This window comes from Beta vulgaris, chromosome 6, assembly GCF_026745355.1.
Source record: "Beta vulgaris subsp. vulgaris cultivar EL10 chromosome 6, EL10.2, whole genome shotgun sequence".
NCBI lineage: Eukaryota > Viridiplantae > Streptophyta > Magnoliopsida > Caryophyllales > Amaranthaceae > Beta > Beta vulgaris.
This window is the reverse complement of record NC_079207.1, coordinates 14,983,372-15,009,561: the sequence shown is the minus strand read 5'-3', so window position 1 is coordinate 15,009,561 and position 26,190 is coordinate 14,983,372. Positions and strand designations below refer to the sequence as shown.

General features: G+C 35.4%; 3 protein-coding genes across 4 annotated transcripts; 2 read left to right on the top strand and 1 right to left on the bottom strand.

Annotated features, from left to right (window-relative positions):
- Window positions 1–300: 300 nt before the first annotated feature.
- On the top strand, window positions 301–5,998 carry LOC104895942 (vicilin-like seed storage protein At2g18540). The gene is made up of 5 exons (XM_010682591.3): window positions 301–721; window positions 3,004–3,182; window positions 3,285–3,365; window positions 3,474–3,776; window positions 4,427–5,998. Exons 1-5 carry the CDS (start codon window positions 382–384, stop codon window positions 5,756–5,758), a joined length of 2,235 nt encoding a protein of 744 aa, XP_010680893.3. The 5' UTR covers window positions 301–381; the 3' UTR covers window positions 5,759–5,998.
- A 670-nt stretch (window positions 5,999–6,668) lies between these two features.
- Window positions 6,669–11,764, bottom strand: LOC104895887 (probable protein phosphatase 2C 80). Of its 2 annotated transcripts, none has more exons than XM_010682530.4 (5): window positions 11,537–11,764; window positions 10,561–11,352; window positions 9,627–9,951; window positions 8,871–9,020; window positions 6,669–7,068 (listed from the first exon to the last, which is right to left on the bottom strand). In XM_010682530.4, exons 2-5 carry the CDS (start codon window positions 11,154–11,156, stop codon window positions 6,772–6,774), a joined length of 1,368 nt encoding a protein of 455 aa, XP_010680832.1. In that variant the 5' UTR covers window positions 11,157–11,352; window positions 11,537–11,764; the 3' UTR covers window positions 6,669–6,771. The 2 variants fall into 2 exon arrangements, with proteins under 2 accessions (XP_010680832.1, XP_010680833.1); XM_010682531.4 differs by having other exon boundaries at window positions 10,561–11,323.
- A 6,346-nt stretch (window positions 11,765–18,110) lies between these two features.
- Window positions 18,111–18,995, top strand: LOC104895886 (17.8 kDa class I heat shock protein). Its single transcript, XM_010682529.4, has one exon. The coding sequence runs from the start codon at window positions 18,374–18,376 to the stop codon at window positions 18,848–18,850; it is 477 nt and encodes a 158-aa protein (XP_010680831.1). The 5' UTR covers window positions 18,111–18,373; the 3' UTR covers window positions 18,851–18,995.
- The last annotated feature ends 7,195 nt before the right edge of the window (window positions 18,996–26,190 follow it).

The following is a 26,190-nucleotide window of genomic DNA, read 5'->3' as shown; positions in this document are numbered from 1 at the left end:
CCACACCAGTCAATCCACCATTTCAAGATGTTCCATAAAAAACATAAACATATTTAAGATAATAATAACATGCAGCATCCCCCGGTCGAATAGCTAGTTTTGAATCAAAACAAAACAATTTCAGTACGCAGTTTTTTAAGAAAAGTTTATCCTCAAAATTAGATAAAACAGACAACAGTAATACGTAGTATATACAACCAAAAAAAACTCAACTCACTTGCCACGTTCCACTTTCAATAGCTACGTGTGTCATCTGCATGCATTTTCAAATTCTCTTTCTGTCTCCCTCTTCTCATTCTTGTACAATCTATAAGGAAACAAGTCTCCACTCTATTTTATCTATACTCTCAGTGACATTGTGTCTACTGTTTTATCAAAGGAATGGGAAAGAATTCAGGCGATATGAAATCATTTTGGTGTGTTTTTCTCTTCTTTAGTTTGCAATTAGTGATACTAATGAAGTGTGTTTCTGGAAGTTTGAATTTTCATGAGGATACATCAGTGAGTAGTGGGAGCACAGGGACAGTGGGGAAGCTGGTGAAGAAGGAAGAAAGGATACCAGTTGTTGCGACGGAATACGGTGAGATATCGGCAGTCGACATCGACGACGGTACCGGAACGGGGCGGCACAATTACCACCTTCAGTTCATAACCTTGGAGCCCAACTCAATTTTTCTTCCTGTTCTTCTTAATGCTGACATGGTCTTCTATGTCCAAACAGGTATCATACTCTCTACTCTCCACATTTCAGAAAGGAAATACACTATATTTGGATATCTTGTATTACATGATTTGTATCCTGTTCTTCTTATTTACTTTATTGTACTTTGTATCTTAGATTACGTCAGTTGAAGTCCTTGATTCCTACTCCCTCCGTCCCAATTTATTTGCTACATTTTGCCATTTAGGTGTGTTCCAATTTATTTGCTACATTTGTAACTATTTCCATATATATACATAGGTTCCACACTTTATTTACAAATTTGCCATCACTCCCTTCTTGGTTTTTGTACAAATTTGCCATCACTCCCTCCTTGGTATTTGTAAATATTTCGATATATAGTACGTAGGTCCCACAATTTACCTATTTGCTTTTTTGTTAATTCTTGTTATGGCAATGGTTCCCACTCCCTCCTTGGTCTTTGGTCTTTGTGATAAAGCAAATGTCCCAAATAATTTGGGACGGAGGGAGTAGTTGAAAAATGCATTTGTGCCTCCTTCAAAAACAAAAATGCATTTGTGCTGTGATCCAGAAGACAGACATGTAATTTGTGTTGAATCTTTGTCCTAGCTGGGTAGCTCCTATATATTGATTCTTCTTTGTACTCCATCATATACTCTATTGAGTAGATAGATAGTTTTGTCAATCTGTGTGTGGAGTTGAGAAAAAGTAGAGAGTGATTATAGCCTTGTTGAAATCATGTCAATACTCCCTCCATCTCTTTTACTTGCTATATTTTCCATCATCGAAGGTTTTTTTGACTTGTTATATGTTCCATAAATGAATTTTTCTAATTAGCTACATTTCTTTATTTGTAACCACAACCCACAAAAAGTATTAATATTTTCCTTCATTTTTATCATCTCCTTTCTATAACAAAAGTTATTGTCCCATCACATCTTTTCTCCTCCCTAAAAACTGTTACAATGTAGCAAGTAATTAAGGCGGATGGAGTAAGGTTTTGTTCTTTTGTACTGAACTTAATTTACCTCAGCTGAAGTGAATGAACTAAAGTGAATGAAAACCGTAAGAGGAAACCAACTGAACTGAATTGAATTTTTAATCGAAACTGAACTTACTAAACTAAAGTGAAGTGAATGTAAACTGTGAGTAAATTAACTGAACTCAACTAAATTTGTCTGAACTGAACTCTGAATTTTTGTTAATTCAGTCGAAAAGACCAGATCCTAAGTATGAGATGGAGCAATTTATAGGGACACACTATAGTGGACAACAAATATAAAAGGAGTTGTTCTTATATTAGACAGTAGTAATAAATATAGCAATGAGTCAAATCTATGATAAAAATTGCACATAGACGGTAGCTTTTTGATGAAAGGCTCATGACACAGGTTGTTTGTGCGCTTCTCTAGTAGTATGAAGTATGAACAGAGCAAGGAGTTTTTCTTATATTAGACAGTAACAATAATATAGCAATGAGTCAAATCTATGAAGAGATTGCACATAGACGGTATCTTTGCAATGAAAGGCAACAATAATATAGCAATGAGTCAAATCTATGAAGAGATTGCACATAGACGGTATCTTTGCAATGAAAGGCTCATGACAATGTCGTTTTATACTTCTCTAGTAGTATGAACACAGCAATATGCATGATCAGAAAGTGATTAATGTTAGGATGCTTGATTCAAGTGGTTACTAGCATTATTGTCTCTGTTGTTTGCTCTAAAACTATGTTGTTCGGACTCTTCATTTCACCTCAAGTACCCGTGTCGGATCCTCGACACTCGGACATGGGTGGGACACTTGGACATTTTGTTTTGGGCTAAAAAATAGAAAAAATTCCAAAAAATAGCCGAGTCGGATACTTGGACACGTACCCGTGTCGGGCATGGGTACCCGAGTCTGAGCAACATAGCTCTAAAAAAAGGTTGGGCCTAAAGGGATTTGAAATGGCCTAAACCAAAAAATATAGGAATCTCAATTTGAAAATAATTTGGCCTCGAGTGGATTAAACTGGATTTCGGACTCAGATAAATTTGTTTGGACTCGACTGAACTAAATTTGGACTTGAATTTCTGGGCTCGAGATAATTTCAGACTTCAATTTGATTTAACCTGACTCAACTAGAGGTCAAAACTCAGTCTAGACCCAGGTTAAAGCTCAAGCAAATTAAGGTAAGATATTTTCAATTCAATTTAGTTAAACAAATTAAGCTCAAGTAAAGCCATTGGAATCAGTACATGATTGAGCTTAAATTTGTGGAACCTCTCAATTTCAACTTTAGCAATGTCTGATACAGAATCTTGTACATCTTGCAGGAAGTGGAAAGATAAGCTGGGCCAATAGCGATGAACTATATAAAGTTAGCTTGCAGCGAGGTGACGTCTACAGACTCAGGTCTGGTACCCTCTTCTATATTCATAGCAGTTTAGAAGCTGAAAGGCCAAGACTCAGAATCATAGCTATTTTTGCCAATCCAGAGGAAGAGCAACTACAGGTGTGTGGGATTTGAAGTTTAAGTTCAGCTGGCTTTTTTCTATTTCCCTTTCCTACTATTTTCCATCGAAATTAAAGTGTCTCTCAATTTTCCCTCATATAGGGGCCATCAATTGGACCATACTCAAACATCAATGACCTTGTTCGAGGCTTTGATAAACGCGTTCTTCAGGCTGCTTTCCAGGTTTCCTCATTTATTCTCATCTTAACAAGAACAATATTTTTGTAAATGCTTAACACCGTCTTTTCTCTCATCTTACTAACACTACTATGGTATTTTTTTCTACTGCAGGTATCTGAAGAAGTTATAGAAGAACTAACAAGTGCAACAGATACACCAGCAATAGTACATGCAGAGCCCAAAAGGAAGAATTTCTGGCAGCAGGAGCTTCTATATGTTAATGCTTTTCTAGGAATCAAGAGGTACAGTAAGCAAGTCTCTGAGAACAAAAAGAAACATACTAAGACATTCAATTTCTTCAAGGAAGACCCAGATTTCAAGAGCTGCAACGGGTGGAGCACCCTGGTCACCAAGCACAATTTAGATGCTTTGCATGGTTCCCATATCGGTGTCTTCATGGTGAACCTAACCAAGGTGAGCCTCTACCATTCTTTTCCTAGTTAAATCAGCATGACCTCAACCTCTTTGATAGTTAGGATGAAGAGTACAAACGCCGTTTTTAGCTGCAATATATGGCGGGATTTCAAGGAGAAGATTTTTTTGCAATCTAAGGCATTAATTTACCTACCAAAATTTATCCGGTTAATGCCCAAGATCCCAGCCTCACAAGATCATTTTTGTCTAAATTGTGGAGTAAATGAGCTTCTACATGCAGTATGTCGCTAGTGACCTTTTCTTAGACCTTGACTTGTCACGTAAGTTTGAATTTAATATTTCCACATGTGACGAGAAGTTAAAAAATCTTCATAGACAAGACGCTCAATAATGAGCACCTCATCTTCAAAATTGTAACCTTGTGTTTTAGGAGACCAATGTGATTAGACACAAGAGATGTGGACAAAGTGCCCATGAAAGGAGAGAGAGAGAATGCAGATACTAAAAGAGTTTATGTAATTATGTTGCATTTATTATAAAACATCCAAAATAAGTAAGTGTTGTAACTGAAAAGCCGGAGAGGTATCACTTACTATAGACCACAAAACATTGCAATAAAACTTGAATTTCTTTACTAGAGAAATCTTGAAGCTGTCTATATTTGACAGATTTGTTTTTGTGAAATCCAGGGTTCAATGATGGGGCCTCACTGGAATCCTATGGCCACTGAGGTTTCTGTAGTCTTGGAAGGAGAAGGAATGGTTCGTGTGGTTTGCCCAAGTACACTAACAAACAAAGAATGCAAGAACTCAAGGTTCAAAATCGAGGAAGGTGATGTTTTCACAGTCCCAAGGTTTCATCCAATGGCGCAAACATCTTTCAACAATGGTTCACTTGTTTTCATGGGGTTCAGCACCTCAACGAAGAATAACCATCCTCAGTTCCTAATAGGAAAGGCTTCAGTGCTACAGACACTTAGCAAACCTATTTTAGGTGCCTCCTTTAATGTGTCGGGCACAACAATTGAGCAGCTGCTCGGTGCTCAGGAGAAAGCAATCATATTGGACTGTACTTCTTGTGCTGAAGAACAGGAAATGCTGATGGAAGACGAGATTGAAAAGGAAAGGCAAGAAGAGGAAGAAAGGAGGGAGGAGGAAGAGGAGGCTAGAAGAAGGGAGGAGGAGGAGAGGAGGAAGCAAGAAGAGGAAGAGCAGAGGAGGGAAGAAGAGGAACGGCGAAAACATGAAGAAGAAGAAAGGCGAAGAGAAGAAGAACAGCGAAAACGTGAAGAAGAAGAAGAAGAAGAAAGGCAAAGAGAAGAAGAACGGCGAAAACGTGAAGAAGAAGAAAGGCGAAGAGAAGAAGAAGAAGAAGAGAGGCAAAGGGAAGAGGAAGAACAAGAAGAAAGGCGAAGAAAAGAAGAGGAAGAAGAGAGAAGGCAAGAAGAAGAAGAGAGGCAAAGGGAAGAGGAAGAAGAGAGAAGGCAAGAAGAAGAAGAGAGGCACAGAGAGGAGGAACAGAGAAAGCATGAAGAAGAGAGGCGAAGAGAGGAGGAAGAGCAGAGAAGACAAGAGGAAGAAGAAAAAAAAGAACAGGAGGAAGAACAAAGGAGGCAAGAAGAAGAGAGGAGGGAGCAAGAGGAACAACAGCGAAGGCAAGAAGAGGAAAGGCAAAGACAAGAAGACGAGAGGGAGGAGCGAGAGGAGCAACAACGAAGGGAAGAAGAGAAAAGGCAAAGACAAGAACAAGAGGAAGAAGCAGCTAGACAAAAAGAAGAGAGGAGACGTGAAGAAGAAGAATGGAGAAGAAGAGAGGAGGAGAAAGGAAGAGGGGAAGAAGAAGAGACGGAGCAAGAAATAGCAAGAAGAGAGGAAGAAGAAAGAAGAAGAGAATGGGAAAGACAAGCGGAAGAAGCAGCAAGGAGAAGACAAGAGAGGTATGAAAGAGAGAGGTATGAAAGTGAAAGTGGAGGCAGCAGAGAAGAAGGAAGGAGATTTCTCAGACATACGACAAAGGTGTAAGAAGTTCACTGATAGCTTCAATGCTCGAATAAGGTTTTAAACTGCTGGTTGGAGCTGCCTACCTATCATCATGCCTAAGTGTAGCTAGAGTTACCTTGACAAGATATATGAATGTTTACGTTTTGTTTCAATACTGCCTAATATGTAAGGTGTTAGATCTAGCAAAGACAAACCAAGTCAACCGGAGAACAATTCTAATCGCATTTCTTAATTATCTAATTACATGTTTGTGATTACAAAGCCTCTTAAACCTCCCATCTCCCACATTTCAAGATATTAGGGTATTTGTTTATTTCATCTGAAAGATTTAGGATGTGTTCGTCTCATCTTATTAAACAATTGTTATAATATTAAACTAAGATCAGCTAAAATAAGTTGCAAGTTAAGCAAAAATAAGTAAATTTAACAAAGATATAAGTTAAATAAAAAAAAAGTAGAAGTTCATGGAAATATAAGCAGAGTTTTTAAAAGAAAGTTGAGTTATAGCAAAATTAAGAGCTCTTTTATTTTGGGAAAAGCAAACCCAAGTTGAGTTTAGCAAGTAGAATTTTGTGAGAGTACTATTACTTTATCTATATGCAGAATTTCAAAGAAAAATAATATAAAGCAACAGTCATAAACTTATTTCTACCTTTCTGAAATTTGATGATACCAAGATAAGACCATGAGAAACAAGGTTGGAAGCAAAGGCTACTTTCTCCCTCGTTGACAAAACCTAAATGGAAGGAACAATCTATCTCAACAAAAGAATACTGGAAGAATTTCTCCTCAACTCACCTTTCCTACCGTTTTCTTTAGAAGTACTATGCAAACATAGTGTACACTCAGAGTTTCTTTCCTTTAAAGAGACGCAGCGATGAATGAAAGGAGAAAGGGAAACGGATACACTTTAGAAGCAAAATTGGGCATATAATGCAAAACGAATGTTAATTTAACCATTATATTCATCGTATTCTAATGAGCAGGAAAAATAAGAACTATAAAACAAAACAAAAACAATCGAAAGGTACAACTCACTGATTATCCTCACCAGTGATATAAGATACAACAACAGTGATGTCATCCAGCTTTCCACCTATATAACGAAACCCAGCATCATGTGCAGCTGCAGCAAATGGTGACTGTCGATGACGATCCTGAGCTCTTTGTTGCGCTAAAGAAGCTATATTTCGCGCCGTCGCTTGAGGCTCCAGACCTGATCTCTTAGCTTGGACAACCAAAGCAGTAATCTCATTGTCATATAAGTTGTCAAATAATCCATCAGTACCAGCAACTACAACATCTCCTGATGCAACGGGAAATGTGAAAACCTGCCACAACCAGAAAAATTAGTCACTTCATCTGAAATATGTGAGGTAGACTTCGTGAATAAGTATTTTATTCCAACGGCTTTCTAATAAAATGAGGGGGAAAGAATGTTCATGAGCTCTGCAACAAAGATCATACTGCACAAAAGAAAAACCAATAAGATCATTACTTCAGGGTGTACTGGATCCAGATTAGTAGGCTATAAGATCTTGACCTAGAATCGCTTAGGAGCTACTGGGTCCAGAATCAGTTTTGCCGGTATTAGGCTTCTCACAACTTGAGTGAGCTACAATTGATTTTTGTTTTTTGAAAAAGGCTTAGGCTATTGGCCCAATTATATAAAATCTCAGATGTATAATTTGTTAGGATGCAAAATTGCACCATTCTTAAAAAGTACACGATAATTACTTAGTAGTATTTTAAAATACTTGGAGACACAGCCAACATTAAAGATTTTGAAGTCCAAGCTACCCTAGGACTCTATTTCTAAACCCACCTTGAACATCACACCTAATTTGGTCTACTCCGCCACTCCTCAAAATTTCTTACAATGACAGTCACTTTTAAGTTTTAACCCCCTAATCCCACTGCCACATTAAGCCAGCTAATCTCTCTTTTCCCCCATTCAAGCTTCCCTCTGTTCTCACTTCTCACCCGCACCAAAACTACCCCTCGCCCCACTAAACCCTTCCATTCTTCAGTCCCCAACCACAACCACCCACCACCCGATCCCCTCACCGCCAACAAACCTGACCACAACAAGTTACCCCATCACAACCCTAGTGCCTTCCCCTTCCTCTATTGGTGCTGATGTACCACGGCCAATGTGCCACCGAGAACTCTACCATGTTTCTCGAAAATAGAATAATCTTAGAAATATTGCTTATAAAATAACTGCCTCTACCTGTCAACAACAGCAACACACCACCACTTGTCCTCAGGTCCACTGTTATGCCTCTGCTTGCCACGAAGATAATAGGAGGAGCAGCAGTGGAAGGGGGGGATGGGGTGTTGGGGGGTTTGATGATGGTTATGGGGTTTGGGTGGTGAATAGAAAGGAAGAGGCGAGAGTATTGGAGCGGTGGAAGCTATGGTGGTGAGCATGAGGAGAGACAAACGCAGTGGCAAATTTACCTAGAAACTTGGATAGACACTGGCATACCCGATTCTGAAGTATTCTGATCCTTCTTTAGAATTAAGGCTTAAGCAAAATCTTTTAAATCACACGTGATGTTGCGAGTTGGAAGACGAGGCTTAAATACCAGCCAACTACCTCATCCTTTTATCTTTTTTTGTTTAGTTCCTTTCTTTTGTAAGAAGATATAAAACCAACAGCTTTGTATGAAACAATTGTCAAAAGGGTGGATTTGAATAGATAGAAAAATACTTAAAAACAGTATTTTATATTCAGGGGTGGTTACAGGAATAGAGGAGCGAGTTAGGTAATTTGGACTAATAATCGTAGAAGTCATGTAAGCGCTCCCTCCATCCCCACCCTTGGGTTTACATCTGGATTCAGGAGAGGTGATATTCCCCAGATTTTGGTGAATACACATCTAACACATGATTTCAAATGAACCACATCGATTTGAGACTGGAGGATAAACAACAGTGCTCGAATGTCGGCAAGAAAGTAAAAATTGCAAAAAACTTTATCAGCCTCTGCAGTCTGCACTATAGCCCATGTATATATGAAAAACACAACATCAAAGGGATTCAAATGTGATTCCAACCATGAATCCAGATGTCACCATATGATACAGATAATAGAAAAGGCCATGAAAGCTAGCAGCAGAAGATGTACCTGACCAGAACTGGGTAAATCACCTCCAGTGCCACTTGCCAACTGATACGGAAAATTGAAACCATACTGCTGCACAGGAGACCGAAAAACTGTACTTCCATCCCGGATTACTATGAATCCACTATCCCCCAGATTAATGGCATGGATTCCCTGCCAAAAGCAGTAACTTCGTAAGCTTTACAATGAGTTTTCTACTTAATGAGAAGAAGCAACATCATTTAACAGTCCTGAACAATGAAAGCATGATCTCAAGTAATCCAAAAGAAATGCACAATGCTGACAGCTTGAGGCATGTTAAAAAGCTAAATATCTGAGTTATCAGAGCCAATTAGGCACAGATAGAAGCATAATTCAGCAAGCACATGTAGCTCCTAATGTCTTCTTGTATTTATTGCCTACACATAGCGTGGTGTGCAATTATGGTTCTATGTTTCATATAAATTGTAAAAATTACGAGGACAATCATATGAATCATCGATAATCTCCACAGTATGATATAGAGACTGCATAATACAACTGCTTTAGTCTGTCAATTAATTTAAACCTAGAGTTCAAGAGAAATATAGCTTCTCAAACAGCAATGACAAAACTAAGACAGTCGGTCTAAGTCAACAGAATTATCCAAACAAAGAACAAAAACAGGCCCTGCCCAAAAGCGCTGCAAGATCTTGAGTTTTTGATGGCAAAACTTTTTTTTAGCAAACGTCAACATTATTGTATTCACTACCACCAAATCAGACCAGCAAAAGCACCAACCTGATTTGTGAGAGCAATTATGCAAGCTGTTGAGGAACCTATAACTTTAGTGTCAGCATGAGCTTTCTCCAATATTTTTGCTGGGTCCACTCCATCCTTGGAATCCTCCAGTATAGCTGTCATAGAATTAGACATGAGTAGTCGAGCGTAAACTCCAGCATCAACACCAACATCTGCCCAGCCACCAACACCATCTGCAACTCCAATTACTTGTTTTTTATCACATATGAAGTGAGCATCTTCTCCTCCAGTGTCTACCTTGTCAGGATGTGGCAGATAACATGATCCTGAATGAAGCTTTAAGGTTCTTTGGACTACTTGTTTACTGCAGTCAATAAAAGCAAAGTTGATCACTATATATGTCAGCGGTCGCTGGTCAGCCTGTCACCTTCCAAATCAGAAGTTCGAACATCAGGTTTTTCTTAAAGTGCCTTGTGTGTCTAATTAAACAACATATTTATAGATTTTTTCAGTTTTATAAAGTAGATAATATGAAATTATTCAGCTACCTCTTACTAAGCACCCATGCACTAAATCATATAACTTTCCATCTAAAAGTAAAAGAATGATGAGACGTTTCCTCCACTCTCAATTTAGTATTACTATTTACATATGTAGTGTAAATAACTGCTACCCTTCAAATTATAAGAATAGACAGAGCATAAAGTAGGCATTTTTATTAAGACAAAAACTCCACCAAAAAATTTACAAAGATACCATTGTGTCGAAACTCTTTGCCAATTCACCCAACTAAAAAGCTAAAATGGGTAGATCACCCATCTTTCAAATTTGTAACTCATTTGAAGTCACTAGCTCATTTCGGCTCGTAATAGTCACTCGTTCATAGATACTGTAACAGCACCAATTTAGCAACCAAAGCAAGTATACTTGAACCATTTCAAACAGAAAATATTTGGAGAAGGGGAGGGCATACCAGGCAGAGGTATCTGCAGGATTTTCAAGGGGCACATCCCTGGGAGAGATGTCGAAGGGAACATCAGCAGCAGCTCCATCAGAACAACTGGCAGAAGATGATGCATGGTAATGCCTCAAGCATTTTCCAAGAAACGATCTGGAATCCCAACTCCTGTAGGCTAAACCAGGGAACACTAGACGCATAAAAGGGGGATCTCGATTTGCCAAACTAATACTAGATTTTCGACAACTATTAACACTTTTATCACCAAAGAAAACAGCAGCAGGCTTCGCAATGTCACTCAAATTACCACACCCCATAAACAAGGTATCAACACACACATCTCCAGCAACACTTTGGGACCCTGAAGCAGCCATCGGATTCCTTATAACACGACAACAGAAAGACGCGGCAGTTGGGTTAACCAAATACTGATTTATCCGATGACTACTATAAAACCTCACAGAATTACACCCCTGGTTAAGAATTTGACCCTTAAAGCATAAATGTGCAACCAAATTCCCCTGCTCCCTCGACTTAACCTGTCCGATCAAAACTCTTCGAAGGGACGAACCACAAGCAGTATTCAGCTTCGACAAAGACACCAATTGCATTTTAAACCCTTGAAACCCAAATCATTCCCTTACCAAAAGAGACCCCAATAGCAAAAGTCAAAACCTAACAAAGCTACCAAGCCTCCATAATAGTAATCAATACATTTATTTATATCATCACAAACGTCAATTCATCAATTTTTCTTCAACAATTGCAACAAAAATACCTGGAAGTTCAAAGGCAGAAATCAACTACCTGACAGAAAGGAGGAAGTTTTTTTATAAAATTTTAGCAAAAAGAAAGAAAAAAATTACAGCAGGAAGGTGAATTAAAAACTAATCAGAGATATATATATATACATATACATACCAAGAATTCTGGAGTAATTAACAAAGAAATGCGATATAAAAAAAAATGGAAAGACAAGATTAAAGCTTACCTAATTTGAAATTATTAGCTGCAAAAGTCGGATGAAAATTATGGATGAAGGTTTAACAAAACCCTAGATTTAAAGTAGAGACTGCCGGCGGTGAGAAAAATAGATGAATTTTTCTCTCACCTTCTTTCTCTCCCCTTGTTTTTGGAAGGAGCAGAAAAGGCGGAGAATTGGATATACTGTTCAATGTCAATATAGGAAACCCACATCTGTGGAAGCTTAAGGCTAAAATCGTCTAAAATTGATGAATGGGCCTGTCAAGTTTTAAATGGGTTACATTTGTTTTAAGTAAACTTCACTATCCCCCCTCAAAAAAAAAAAAAAAAAAAAAACTTCACCATTCTATGCACCGCATTTATATCGTGGTTATGGCCTCAATAATCATGCTGGTTCAATTGGATTACTAGCTTTACATGCACACAATAGGTGTGATAGCATATGAAGTAGAAAATGAAATTAATTGAATAGAAAAACTATCTTTGCATTTTATTAAGAAAAAAACTGATGGTTAGTTTAAATATCCTACTTTTCTCTCTTTTTTTATTCAAAATAAAACAGTTAGTTATCTCCCTATTTTTTTTTGCTTTTATTCCTTTTTCTAATTTTTGGTGTCCCCCATGTGTTGCCTTATAATATAGAGATTAATTTTTTATATTTCATGGAAGTTTTTTTAAAGGTAAGGAGAAGGCGTCCTAATTGGATCAGAATCTTACACAGGTCAATTCGGTTCGGGTTTGTAGGTAAGGCCCTTTGAGAGTAGGGGAAATCTCCATCCCCAAAATGCCTCTAGTGGAATTTGATCACACAACTTCGAGGTTATGAGATATGAATCAAACTACTAGACCAAGTACTACTTAATATATTTCAGATAATTGGATCATAAATTTTGAACATGCACGTAAAAATATTGAATACAGTTACAAAAGCAAAGGTATTGTGCTTTGGGTTGACGACTTGAGGATAGCTTTACAATGTAATGAAAGAAGAAAGAAGAATTGTGGTTGAGTGTCGCTGTCTTCATGTGCTGAATTTGATCAACCGTAAGCAACTTGATGGATCTTCTCTTGGACTTATTATTAGCCAAATTATTTTTCTTACTATTGTTTTGATGTTGTTAGTTTTCCTCAGATTTTTAGAAAAGCCAATTGTATTGCTCGTGCTATGGTGCATCTTTCCCCGCTTGGATATTTAATAAGAGTGTGTGTGGTGGTTGATGTTGTCCTAGCATTATAGAAGACGTAATTGCTTTAGATTTTTGTTTGAGCCATAATAATAACCAAGTGATCTTTTGATTTCAAAAACAATTGAATACGTATTTAAGTTTGTTGGTAAAATTTTAAAGTTGTACTTTTTAACTTCGACTGCAAAAGTGGAGTAATTTTTTGAAAAGAAGGGGGGAAAGGAGGGAGTAATTTAGGGTAGCTTTTAAGTAACTCTTAGCTTGTCAAAAATTATTTTAGTGTACGGCAAATTGGATTTTAGAAGTAGCTTTTAACTTTTGAGTAGCTTTTGCTAAAAGCTAAGATTATTAGTTTTTAAGTATCTTTTGTCAAAAACTACTATTATTGCATATTATTTACGCATTAAAATTTGGCCAACAAGTATTTTTACCAAGTGCTTCTAATTTAGAGCTAAAAGCTAACAACTACCTCTACGAATCACAGTCAAAAGCTCACAAGTAACAGCTAACAACTACTTTTGCCAAACACGCCTAATATCTGTAACTATCTTATAATGTGCATGTTAATAAGATGATAATGGTTGAGAAAAAAATGTATTACATTTGATATATGGAGAATAGCCGGTTAAAAACTGGGTTTTCTTTAATAAACTATCATGGTTTTTGCTCTTTTACCATCAACTACAACAATTCAACCTCAATACTCTCGTTCTAATGACTAGTAGGGGTGTGCACCGGTCCAAGACCGGGTCGGACCGGAACCGACAGGACGGTTGTAACACCCCGATAATTCTCTCTTTTCAGAAATACCCTTTCACTATAAAACATAGAGAATTACTCAGGCATTATTGCCTGTGTGATAACGTATCGGCTTATTCAGAATTTTGCAGCGGAAAACATATAACTGAACTTCATACTTTAATATAATAAATAAATAAGTACTTTAAACCAAAACTCTATAAATGTCTACTCAAACCAAACTTATAATAATATGTTCTTACTAAGGCAGTAAATAGAATAATAGATTACAAAAGCTCTTCATTCCTAGATTCCCAATTATGCAACATCTGCAAACCTGTAAAAGTCAATGCTCTAAAGAATCTGCTCACCAAAATGGGTCATCACAGGATCAATAAGGCAAAGTCATGATCAACAATCACAAACAAAGCACGTAATCAGCAAAGCTGAGTACTACATAGTATTACATAAACAATCCTAACATGGTAATAATAAATAACATGCAGGGATAAATAATAATATAACAATATAATTCAGCAGATAACTTCTACTGAACTAAACTTCAAACATCTTTTTATTACTTTAATGGAATAGTTATTGGACTTGAATTGTCTTATCTAAACTTTCCTTCATCTAGGAAGACGAAATACGGACGCTACTTCGTATTTCAGAATGACCTGCGATATCAAGGAACTTTTGAAAAATAATAGGGATGTTGATCAATCCATCTCCCATAAAAAGTCATGGGCTACCACCGTGTACTCCAACTCCTAAATGTCCAACTCTAGACGTGCACCAATCTAAAGTTTATGACTATCCAAGTTACAATTTACGTGATTTACCATTTATTACTTATTATGACATACACACAAGTAACACAAAAATATCAAATCAAACATTCACAACAAAACTTCTTTTTTTATCTCAGGAGTTAATAAGTGAACACACAACTTACAATCCAAGATTACTTTCTTTAATTTCAATCTTTCTTATTTGTTAAACCTAGCCAACAATTAATTTTATCTTTTAAAGGCATAACTTATCAACTTACCAAATAAGACCCACAATCCTTATAAGGTAGTGGAAATAATACTGTAAAGGAACACATGATTCAACATGATTCAATCTCAATAATATATTAATTTCCCCGTGTGAATTAATAGCTAAAGTTCCCATCCACATGCTTGCATCAATAATTTCATACAATCATAATAATCTTTAACTCATAATCAACATGTTTGCACATAGGCATAAAACACGAAAAATCCAATATACTAGAAACCACATATAAACTTATAAAGTTCCTATTCATGATACTACAACTTTTCCTTCTTAAATCATGATACTATATCACATAGCACGTAGGTATGTACGTACCTTGTGAAAACTAGTTGATTAGCCACCCTTAATTCCTTAAAGGTCACCTACTGAATATTCTCCGCCTAAAATAATCAATATAAACTAAAATCAATATTCTAAATAAAATACATCAACTTTAAAATACTTTAAATCCCCTTTAAAAAAACTCAAAAGTTGTTTTACTTATTAAAACTTCAATTACTTTTGATATCTAGCATAGTACTACCATACTAGTAATTAAAATCCTTAAAACTCCATTATTAAAGCCTTTTCTAAAATTCTAGCAACTTATAAAATTCTAAATCTCCCTTTACACATACATTAACATGCTTAAATTAATAATTTAAAATAATCTCATGGTTTGTAACATGATACTATGATTTTTCAATAATTAACACCCTAAAATCCATGCTTTGATAATTAAAAACTAAATCTAAAAATAATGAACAAATTTGAAATTTTATTCTTTTAATACATAATATATATGAATCAAGATTAATCATTAGAACCGTAAATTAAAGTTAATAATTATGATTAATATTAAAATAAAGCATAAAAACACGATCTGTAATGGAAACTTGAGGAAGAAGAAAAGAAATTAACCAACAATTCATGGAACCAAGAAGAACAAGGAAGGCGCCAAAAATAAGGAAGCGCACAGTAGGAATGGCGCACAAATTAAAAGATTTATGATTTTGAAGGTGTGGTGGCATTTCTTGTCGAAGAAGAAACGTTACTTGAAGAAGAAGAAAGAAACTTGAGAGAGAGAAAAAGAAAATCGCGTGGAAGAGGAAAAGAAAGGGGGGGGGGGCTGCTTGTCTGAGGAGAGAGAAAAATAAATCTTATATGGTAAAATAATTGGGTATTAAGGTATTTATAAAAAGTTTTTTTTTCCTTTTGGGCTTAGGAAAAGGAGATTGAGTTCAAATAGAGTTTAATGATGAATAGAAAAAATGAATTAGAACTCCTAACATTAATATAAATCCTTTTCTTAATCTACTTAGAATTTTGGGTTCCTCAAACCCATTTAGCCTTATTTTCAAAATTAAATGAGTATTTCAAACATTTTTCAAAGCATTCCTAAATAAAATATTTTTAACTTCCTTAAATCTTTAAAATAATTTTTTTCGACTTTCAAAAAAGTCAACCTTCTTAAATAATTTAATCCTTTGAAACTAAATTATGTTTGAATATAAATATATAAATGCTAAAATATATTTATAAAATCCATAAAATTAATGGGAATTACACCGGTGGACCAAAATCCGACATTTCCTAGGATCGGAATTTTTTTTTCCAAAAAAAAATATTTTTTTATTTCATTTAAATATATTTATAAATTATATATATTAAAAATTAATAATTTTAATAATAATAATCCTAAAAGAATAAATAGTAGATTTTTAAGTTTAATTTCTAACTTTCTACCTTTTAATTGTTTTTTAACTTATAAACTTTTTTTAACTAAAACAATAAAGATTCCGGTCCAACCACTCCGGACTGTACCGGTGGACCGGGATCATAATATTCTGGTCCGGTGGACCAGTGGACAAAATTCTGATCCGGACCGGTTTGTGCACACCCCTACTAATGAGTAAGAACGTATAATAAAAATAAAGCACACGTAATACTACCAAAACATATAAATTTGATGACAAACATATTCTAATATGATAAATTTATTTTGTAGTGCAAAAAATAAAACTAATTTTTAATTTAAAATTGTGTTTTAAGAATAGAAATGGGAAATCGTAACCAACATACACTATAAGGTTTCGGCTTTTTGTTATGGGTTGAAAAAAAATATATTGGTAAAACACTTGGGAGATTTATATAGATATACCTTTTGAATATTCTGCTTCATCAAGATGATATTTCTCTATCTAATTTAAATCATACCATTATAAATCTAGCTATACCAATGAATCATAAATTTTAAAACATTGAACTAAAAAAAATGAAATAACATTACAAAATATGTACTCATTTCATTCCTTATTGATGTTCCTACTTGTAATTTTGGCACTATATAAAATTATATAGGATCTTCTAAGTTTTTCACATATACAGTGAAAAATAATAATTACGTAGAGTATTACTTGATTCGTCTCAATTAGTATTCTAATAAGTATTAATATTTAAGATGTGCATTCATCAATAAGGAACCATTCAAACAAGTTAAGAGTACGGTCTTACAAACATTTGTAATCCAATTAACTTTTGAATTGTCTTTGTGTTACTTATTATAAGTAGCCATGTAACTCCTTTTAAAGCATGTTTGGTTCAATATTTTTGGATTTTAAGAAATTGAATCAAATACCTCATCCGTTCCTTCTTGTTTTGTGCAGCCTCTATTCGATCCATTTTCCTAATTTGTTAATTTCCTTTCCTCTGAAGTAATAGAATCCATTTGTTGGGGGTAACGATTTTCTACTTGCATTTCTATTTTCATTAAAATTGAACCAAACACCCAATAAAAATAATAATTTTGTTATCATTCTGCTCTCCTTTTTAATTCCATTTCCTTTTCAGTTCTTACTTTGAACCAAACATGCTCTTAATAAAAGCTCAACCATGAGACATCAATGAACATTGTTCGTAGATATTTTGGTGAAAACAAGCATGTTCAATATCATCCTCAATTACATACAATATTAAGAGTTGACTTTCCTAATTATCTTTACCATAATTTAAATTAAGGCTATGTTTGACAAAACTGACTGAAATGAAGCTAAAACTGATAAGGTGGCTGAAACTGATTAGGTAGCAGTTGAAACTGTTAAGGTGCTCAAACTGTTAAGCTAGCTAATTACATAACCTGTTTGGTAATATTATTTATGAATGTAGCTGAAATATCTTTTTAAACTTAAAAACATAAAAAGAAACTATCTTTTTAGGCTTAAAAAGATAAAAAGAAAATAATAATTATAAAAAAATTTCAGCACCTTATCTCAGAAGCTATAATTTACTCCAACTCAATTTCAGTCAAATTTTGGACTTAAATTTTATTTAAGTTCCTCCACCAAACATCACTAATCATATAAGGTGACTTAAAATTGTAGCATCTTATCATTTAAGTCACCTGAAATGCTTCCCCAAACAGAGTCTAAGTGCTCATTTGAATTTGGAGTCTTGATGAAACCTTAAGCTTGAACAAACTTAAGATTTTGATTATAAGAACCCAAAAAAGCAGTTTGAACAAAACGTTAGTATAGTCATTGGAAAGCCCAATAAGAGAAGTGCATGCGTAGCCCAGAGAAGAAGCCAAACTTGTATTTCTGTTAAATCTCCAACCCTTCACGATACGGACTTTCTAGAATATACAAGACCATTCTTGAAATTCCTGTAATCTTCTAATCTCTCTGTTTCCTTCTCGGCTATTCAAGAAGTAGAAGAGAAATTCTCAGAGAATAATCCAGACTTCTGAAACTTTCACCATACTTTTCAGTTTCATCTATAAATACCAAATTCCCCCATCTTTCATTCTCATAGAAAGCAAGATAAAAACATCAACACTCAAGCAAACAAAAACACACAACAAAAACAATCAAAATAATTCAACAATGTCGCTGATTCCAAGATTGTTCGAAAACCGACGAAGTAACATCTTCGATCCATTCTCCCTTGATTTGTGGGACCCATTTCAGGGTTTCCCCTTCAACGAAACCTCTCAATCTCTATCCTCTGGTCACGAAACCGCAGCATTTGTGAATGCTCGAATGGACTGGAAAGAGACTCCGGAGGCCCATGTATTCAAAGCGGATGTACCCGGGTTAAAGAAGGAGGAAGTCAAAGTAGAGGTGGAAGACGGCAAAGTGCTCCAGGTCAGCGGAGAGAGAAGCAGGGAACAAGAGGAGAAGAATGACAAGTGGCATCGTGTTGAGCGGAGTTCTGGAAAGTTCTTGAGAAGGTTTAGGCTGCCTGAAAATGCAAAGATGGATGAGATTAAGGCGAGTATGGACAACGGGGTTTTAACTGTTACTGTTCCTAAGATGGAGGAGAAGAAGCCTCAGCTCAAGTCTATTGATATCTCTGCTTAAAACTTAAAAGTATGAATATATTTGTGTAATGTTTTATTCATCGTTGATTATGTACTCGTGTCTAAACCGTCTAGTTTGTGAGTTGAAGTGTATTGGTAAGAAGCAACGTATCAATGATGGAATAATAAGTTGATATACTTTGAAACTGTTGTCTTGTTGAATATCTTTGTTAGTTGCTAATTCGAACTAGTGAATATTTATTGCTCCTATATCCTTCCTCCGTTTTTTATGATGTTACATACCATAAATGGATTTCTTCTCACCATAAAAATCTTAAAATACTTTTAAAAAGTTGGTGATCCCCCACCTTCTCTTTTAAAATACTCATACTTTTTCCTTAATAAATGGTTTTTTATTCAAAAAGTGGTGGTCCCCTATTTTTTCTCTCTCTATCTTTCTTAAAAACCCCCCATTTTCTCTATGTAGCAACTAGCAAGAATAAAAATACGGAGGAAGTAATACAGTAATACTTCTTCTGTTTCAACATCAAAACTGGTTACTACCGGTTAACTAATGTGAGACGCACGATTAGATTAATAAGTCGACACGAATGCGATTAAGGTTCTGTTTGACATTACTAGCTGAAAATAAATTGAAACTGATAAGTTAACTGAAACTAATAAGATAAAGCCAAAATTGATAAGGTGTTGAATCTGATAAGGTAACTGATTAGCTTAACTTTTTGGCAAAATTAGTTGATTAAGTTGATAAATTTTTTTAACCAAATTAGTTGTTGTCAAAATTTTGGAAAGATTTTTCAAAATTTCAGTCACCTGATTGTGAAAAGGTAAAATTTTTAACTTATTATTTAAGTCATTTTAGCCACCTGAAATTTTGCGATGCAGATTTCATTACATTTTAAGATTTTCCTTGTTATGTAGTCATACATGAGCATTATTGGCGTCTGTTGTTTGTTCTTGCTATTGACTATTGAGGATGCAGATGTCTTTCTAATTCTTAGAAACAAAGCTCTGAATTTTCTTAGCAACATGATCATGTTGTAGAGTTCGGCAGGTTCTTCATATAGCTATATTCTCAAATGTGAGCTGAGTGAATTTTTCATACAATAAGTCTAAAATAGCTTTCCCAAATGACGCGAAATCAATGATTTAGAAAAGCATCTCATGAATTTGTCTATGACTTCGACTCTTCCCCGATTGTCCTCAAATTTCATTTGCTACATGATGCGCAATTGTATCCGTATGTTTTGTTTTTTCTTTTTTTTTTGTATGTTTTCTTTTTTCTCTTTTTGTTGACATCGTAGAAGTTTACAATAAAAGGAAAGCAAATAAACGGTAGAAATAGGAAGTCGGTGCTGCCTGTACTATTTGGGCCAAGTCATGAGCCTCTTGAACGTGGTCCGGTGGTCCCTTAGACATATTAGTGATTATACACCATCGTGCTGTCTGGCGAACATCTGCAATTGTCCATTTGACAAAAATGTTAGAACTTAGATATTATAACAGATGTGAGAAAGAAACAAATAATTGAATGTAAAAGCAATAAAACAGACAACAGATTTACGTGGTTTACCAATATGGCTACGTCCACGGATAGAGAGAGAATATTTTATTGATGTGTGAGAAATAACAGAGTCACAGATGTTATATATGCTAACATCGTTAAATGTTTTATATGCTAACATCGTTAAATAAATGATATTAGGTTAAATAGGAATTTAACTCGGCTAATAACACTAACAAATACGTGTCGAAGAATTTTGCACAAAGTGTGACTCGTGGCGAGTCGCAGAGCTTGACGCGACTCACGGTCAACTCTCGGCGTTTTGGGCGCGAGTCGAGACGCTCACTGCGAGTTGCCATTTTGTAGATAGCCTGATTATAACATATTCAAGGCATATTTTCACAAATATCCACCTTGACTTGAATCCTCTTGTTGACCCTTGAGTTTTGAAGATAACCTAACCACAAAAGACATAGTATATTTTATTTATGTTGATTGCAAGGTAATTCATGCTCGAGCTAAGAGAATACTTGATTGAAGATTAAAGCGGAGAATTAATCAAGATCGAAGTAAAGATGTTCGAGAAATGAAGAATCAAGCATGGAATGAAGATTAGAATACATTAGGGTATTTATTAATCTTCTTGTTAAGGTTGAGTAATAGCTTTATTAAGTTCGTGGTGAATTCTCAAAGGAACTTGGTTCTGTTCCCATGAAAGGAACAGACCTGGCACTATAGGAACAAGGCTTAGGAACAAGACTTAATAATTAGGGAACAAGACTTTAAAACTAATTTAGGAACTCTAAGTGACTAATATTGTGCGCCTAAGATAATTGTGTGCCCAATATAGTTGTTAGAGTTTTTAGGGATATTTGACTAAGATCCATAATTTTAGGAAGTTAGTTTAAGTTTGTTAGGAAAAGATTTTAAATAGATTTTCTGATTTTAAAATAACTGATTTTCAAATCTTATCTTTTTAAAATATATATTTTATCTTTTATTTAGTTTTCGAAAATATATTATTTCCGGTTTTCAAAATGTTTCGGATTTTTGAAATACAAAAAATGTTTTCCGGTTTTTATAAAAGATTTTGAAAAAGATATTTTTCCTAAAAACTAGCTAAAGGATTTTTATTTATTTATTTCCTAAATTCTAGCTTACACGCCTAAAAGTTTACTGCTACATGTTTATGGAGTTAGTGGATTTAGTGGCTAAGTTAATTATCCTCAAGTATTTAATTAAATTAAATAAGATTAATTATTCTCCAAGTTTGCAAAACCACGTATTTGTTACTGCTTCTATGAATGAAGTAATGGATTAGTGGATGATGTACATGACTTGAATAAAAATTTAATTTAATTAATTAATTGAAATCATGGAGAACATGTGATAATGGTCTAAGTTAGTGGAAATCATGTCTTGTCTTAATAGTCTATAAATAGGCGCCTAATTCCATTTGAGAAAATTGTGTCTGACTTAGTTAATTTGTCTTAAGTTATCTAAAGTGTCAGTGCCTTTCCTTAAGAGAATTCATACTTACATTAATCGAGTTTTATTACTCTTCCATTGTTTTACAAAGTGTATTTTTGAGAAAAAGGGTTTGAGTGAACTCTTGTAAGTGTGAGAAAGCTTTGAGTGAAGCAAGAGAAAGAGAAAGAGAAAGAGAAAGGAACTTCGAGTGAAGTTTGAGAGAAAACGTCAGTTGTTGGGAACTGTCGTTGGGAACTTGAGTTGAGTGACTTAAGTTGAGAATCGAGAGAAAAGTAATAGGTTGTAATCAGAGTTGTTTTGGCCTATTATAGTGGAAAGTTGTTTAAAATCCCTTGTGGTCGAGGTTGTTTCTTCCTACTAGGCCTAGGAAGTTTTTCCTCGTAAAATCTCTCGTGTTCCCATTGTTTGTTCCCAAGTTTACTTTTAATTCCGCAAAAAGTAGTGCTTATTCTCTCACTATAATTCACCCCCCCTCTTATAGTGCTCATATTATACAACACCTCTCACAATAAATCAGAAAGCAGATGCATTGATCACAACGCGCAAAATCTCCCTATAAACAGATTTGTCTCACAAGACAACCAGACCATATTAGTTCCTAAGGACCCCCGAATTACCCCCACAAGGGCAACTAACAATCACGAACGTTAAGTAAGTTCAAACAATGTTGAAACTTACTTTGTGGAGCCAGCTTGGTGAACATATCAACAGGATTTTCATCAGTTCCTACCTTATTCACCTTAATTTTGTCTCACTTCTTAGAAAATGATATCTCACATCAATATGCTTAGTCCTCTCATGATTGACTTGATCTTTGGCTAAGCATATTGCGATCATACTGTCACAATACACAATAGGCTGATCGTGATGTAAACCAAGATCACTGACTAGCCCTTTTAACCATATCCCCTCTTTAGCAGCTATTGTCAACGCCATGTACTTTGCTTCAGTAGTAGACAAAGTAACTGTAGCCTACAAAGTTGCCTTCCAACTAACAATAAAACCACCAAGAGTAAATACATAACCCGTCATTGACCTCCTACCGTCAACATCTCCAGCATAATCTGAATCAGAATAAACAGTGACTAAACACTGAGTATCATTCCCATAAATAAGATCAATATCAGATGTATCTCTAAGGTAACAAAAAATCCTCTTGACTGTCTGTCAGTGCTCCTTCCTCTTGACTGTCTGTCAGTGCTCCTTAGCTGGGTCACCCATGAACCTACTAACGACACTAACTGCATGTGCAAGATCCGGCCTAGTGCAAACCATAACATACATCAAGCTCCGTACTACACTAGCATAAGGAACCCAACTCATGTACTCCTTCTCCTCAGCAGTCTTGGGTGCAAAAGCAATAGCCAAAAGATTATTAGACACACTTGGAGTATCTATAGGCTTAGCTGTTGTCATGCCAAGCCTTGACCAAATCATCTGAATATAGCCTTTATGTGACAAGAAAAGCTTCCTCTGACCTCTTTCCCTATAGATCTCCATCCCCAAAATCTTCTTCGCAACACCCAAATCCTTCATTTCAAACTCAGCATTGAGAAGACCCTTCAACTACTGAATATCAGACTTGGTCTTGCAGCTATGAGCATATCATCTACATACATGACCAGATAAATCAATGATCCATCATTCAGCTTGTTGTGATACACACAACAGTCATACAAACTCCTGTTGTAGCCTAACTCGATCATATATCTGCCAAACCGTTTATACCACTGCCTAGGAGACTACTTTAGTCCATACAAGGACCTCTTCAACCTGCAAACATAGTCTTCTTTTTAGGAACTTGGAACCCATATGGTTGGGTCATATAAATCTCCTCTCCCAACTCCCCATGTAGGAAAGTTGTTTTCGCATCTAGTTGCTCAAGTTCATCCTCCTGATGTGCAGCTATTGCTAGTAGCACCCTGATAACTTTTAACGTTCAAGACAGATCAACTATATCACAATATCAGATCAAGTAGATGCAAAATTCAAGACAAGGCTCACCTTAAAGTGGGGGCTTCCTATATATGGTGGAGCCTCCAAATCAAAATCCCGAAAATTTGTAATCCACGAACCTTGTTTACGAACCTCGATTATTTACTAAAAACGATTTTCGAAAATCATTCTATATATTTCTGGTCATTCTACACATCTTCTAGCCTTGCAAAATCCTGATCTTGCATCCTAGTCTTGCATAACCCTAACCTTGCATGACATGTCATCCCTTAGCTTTGCATAACCTTAATCCTTGCATAGCGTCTTATGCAACCTTAGAGAGTCTTAGTTTGCATCTTTGCATCATTATGTGCTTTCTATGAGTTGTTTGCACCTATTTCCTAACATCTTCTTCTGCATATTGCTTGTAGTTATTGTCCTGCATACTAACTTTGTTTTGCGGAGACCGGCGTATATACATCAGTTTTAAACTGCAAAACGTTTAGAATCATTCTTTCTCCCGACATCGTATACTTTTACTTTTGGTTTCTTGAACCTCAGTCAAAGTGGGCGCTTTTGTAGACAAATAATCATGTCTCCCCATTTAATGATCCGATGATGAAACATATCATGGTCTTAATTGTTCCAACCCAAGGCAGAGCAGTCTGAAAAGCCATTCAAAACCATTTCGAAAAATGTTAAAGTTAAATTTTAAAGCCCAAGTAATTATTCATGATAATTAATTGTATTTTAATCCCAATTTTTTTTAAAAGCCCAATTAATTAGTTAATAATAATTAATTAAATTAAATTAATATTTTGAAAAGATATTTTTTATAGTTAAAATCGGATTTTATCCCGTAAAATATGATTTCGTAATTAAAGGATAAAGTGAATCTTTTAAAGTGCGTTCTAATAAAGCTGACAAAGGCACGTCATGAGCCAAGTTGGTGCGCCTAGCGCTGGACCTTGTGCCTGGGGCACGTCTATGCGTCAAGCGGAACTTTGTCCACCTATGCCATGTGCACTAATCTGCACCTGACACGTAAATTTCTGACGACTCATACAAAGTCTTGCGTCAAGTGCAGTTCTCTGCGTGAGACACGAAGTTTCTTTCTTATCTTTTTCAATACGCGTGCCACATTTACGCTTTTTACTAGGAAAGTCGTGTCATACGCTTAACACTTCAGCATGCGCCAGATGCAGCTAGCGCATGAGGTGCAGTGTCGTTTATCCTATAAATAGGCCTGATTTCCGTACATATTGAAAAATGATTTTTACATATTAACACACTTCGAACTCGACAAATATCTTAGGAACCTCTAGTATGAATTACAAAACCTCCCTACAAAAACTCATACTTTCAAATACAAACACATCAAATCTACATACTTTCAGACATTCAGATTTTCAAGCTTCACAGTTACTCAACTCGAAGGCTTTCAAACTCGAAGGCTTTTAATCTCGCAGACCGAATCCACGGTCATCCTAAGGGTCCTTAAATGAACAATTTTATTTATATTGAAGTTACTAACAGTTTTCTTTCATGATGTAGATCTTTAATATAAAATCGTTCTATTGTATATTCTAAACCCTTTATTTCCTTTTTATTTTTTCATACATATTATTATAAGCTTGCCTGATTGTTCTATGCATATTATATGATTGTCCTGCTTTATTTATTTTGTCACTAACATGTTATTTTTGTTAATCAAGAGCTAAAGAATTGTTCTAATATAAATCAGATTAATTTGGACAACCTGCTAGGTTGCCTGTAATTTGATTGCATAATAACATATCACCAAAAAATAGTCTTTTTATGTGTTTCATGAACCAATCTAGACTAATTATTTTTAGGGTGCTTAAAATATTATTTGGTTATTCTATTGCATAAAAATTGACATTTATCGATATTTAGTAGAGGCTAACAATGCGCAACATGGTTCCTGACTGTGTTGTGCCCTCACCCCCGAACTCAATCTTTGGTTCATTTTGACCATCTATGGAGTCTAGACGGGGAAATCTACATTGGATAAGTCCCTAATTTGTCCCTATGATTTTCTGAAATCTAATTAGGTTTATGATTCTTTCTTTAAAGAATTGTTGGCTACTTCAAAATGTTTTCAATACAGAAAACCTTTATAGTTGGGTAGTCAAGTCTAATAAACGCGCTCACAACCCGTGTAGGCTTAAAGGAATAAAAATCCACGCCTACATATGTTGTTAAATGTCTCCAACAACTGTGAAGCATGTATGTGGTAAAAGGTATCAAATCCTCTTTCTTGACGTCATAATCATTAAGCAGTTGATGTATCACCAATTTAAAATCTCCATACACATCCCTTACCCATATGAAGCCCAAAAATAAGCATCTGGTAGTTAGCGACATTATTGGAACATAACTAGGTGAGAACAAAGAAGTACGTGAGGATATGTTTTTCAGGTGAAATA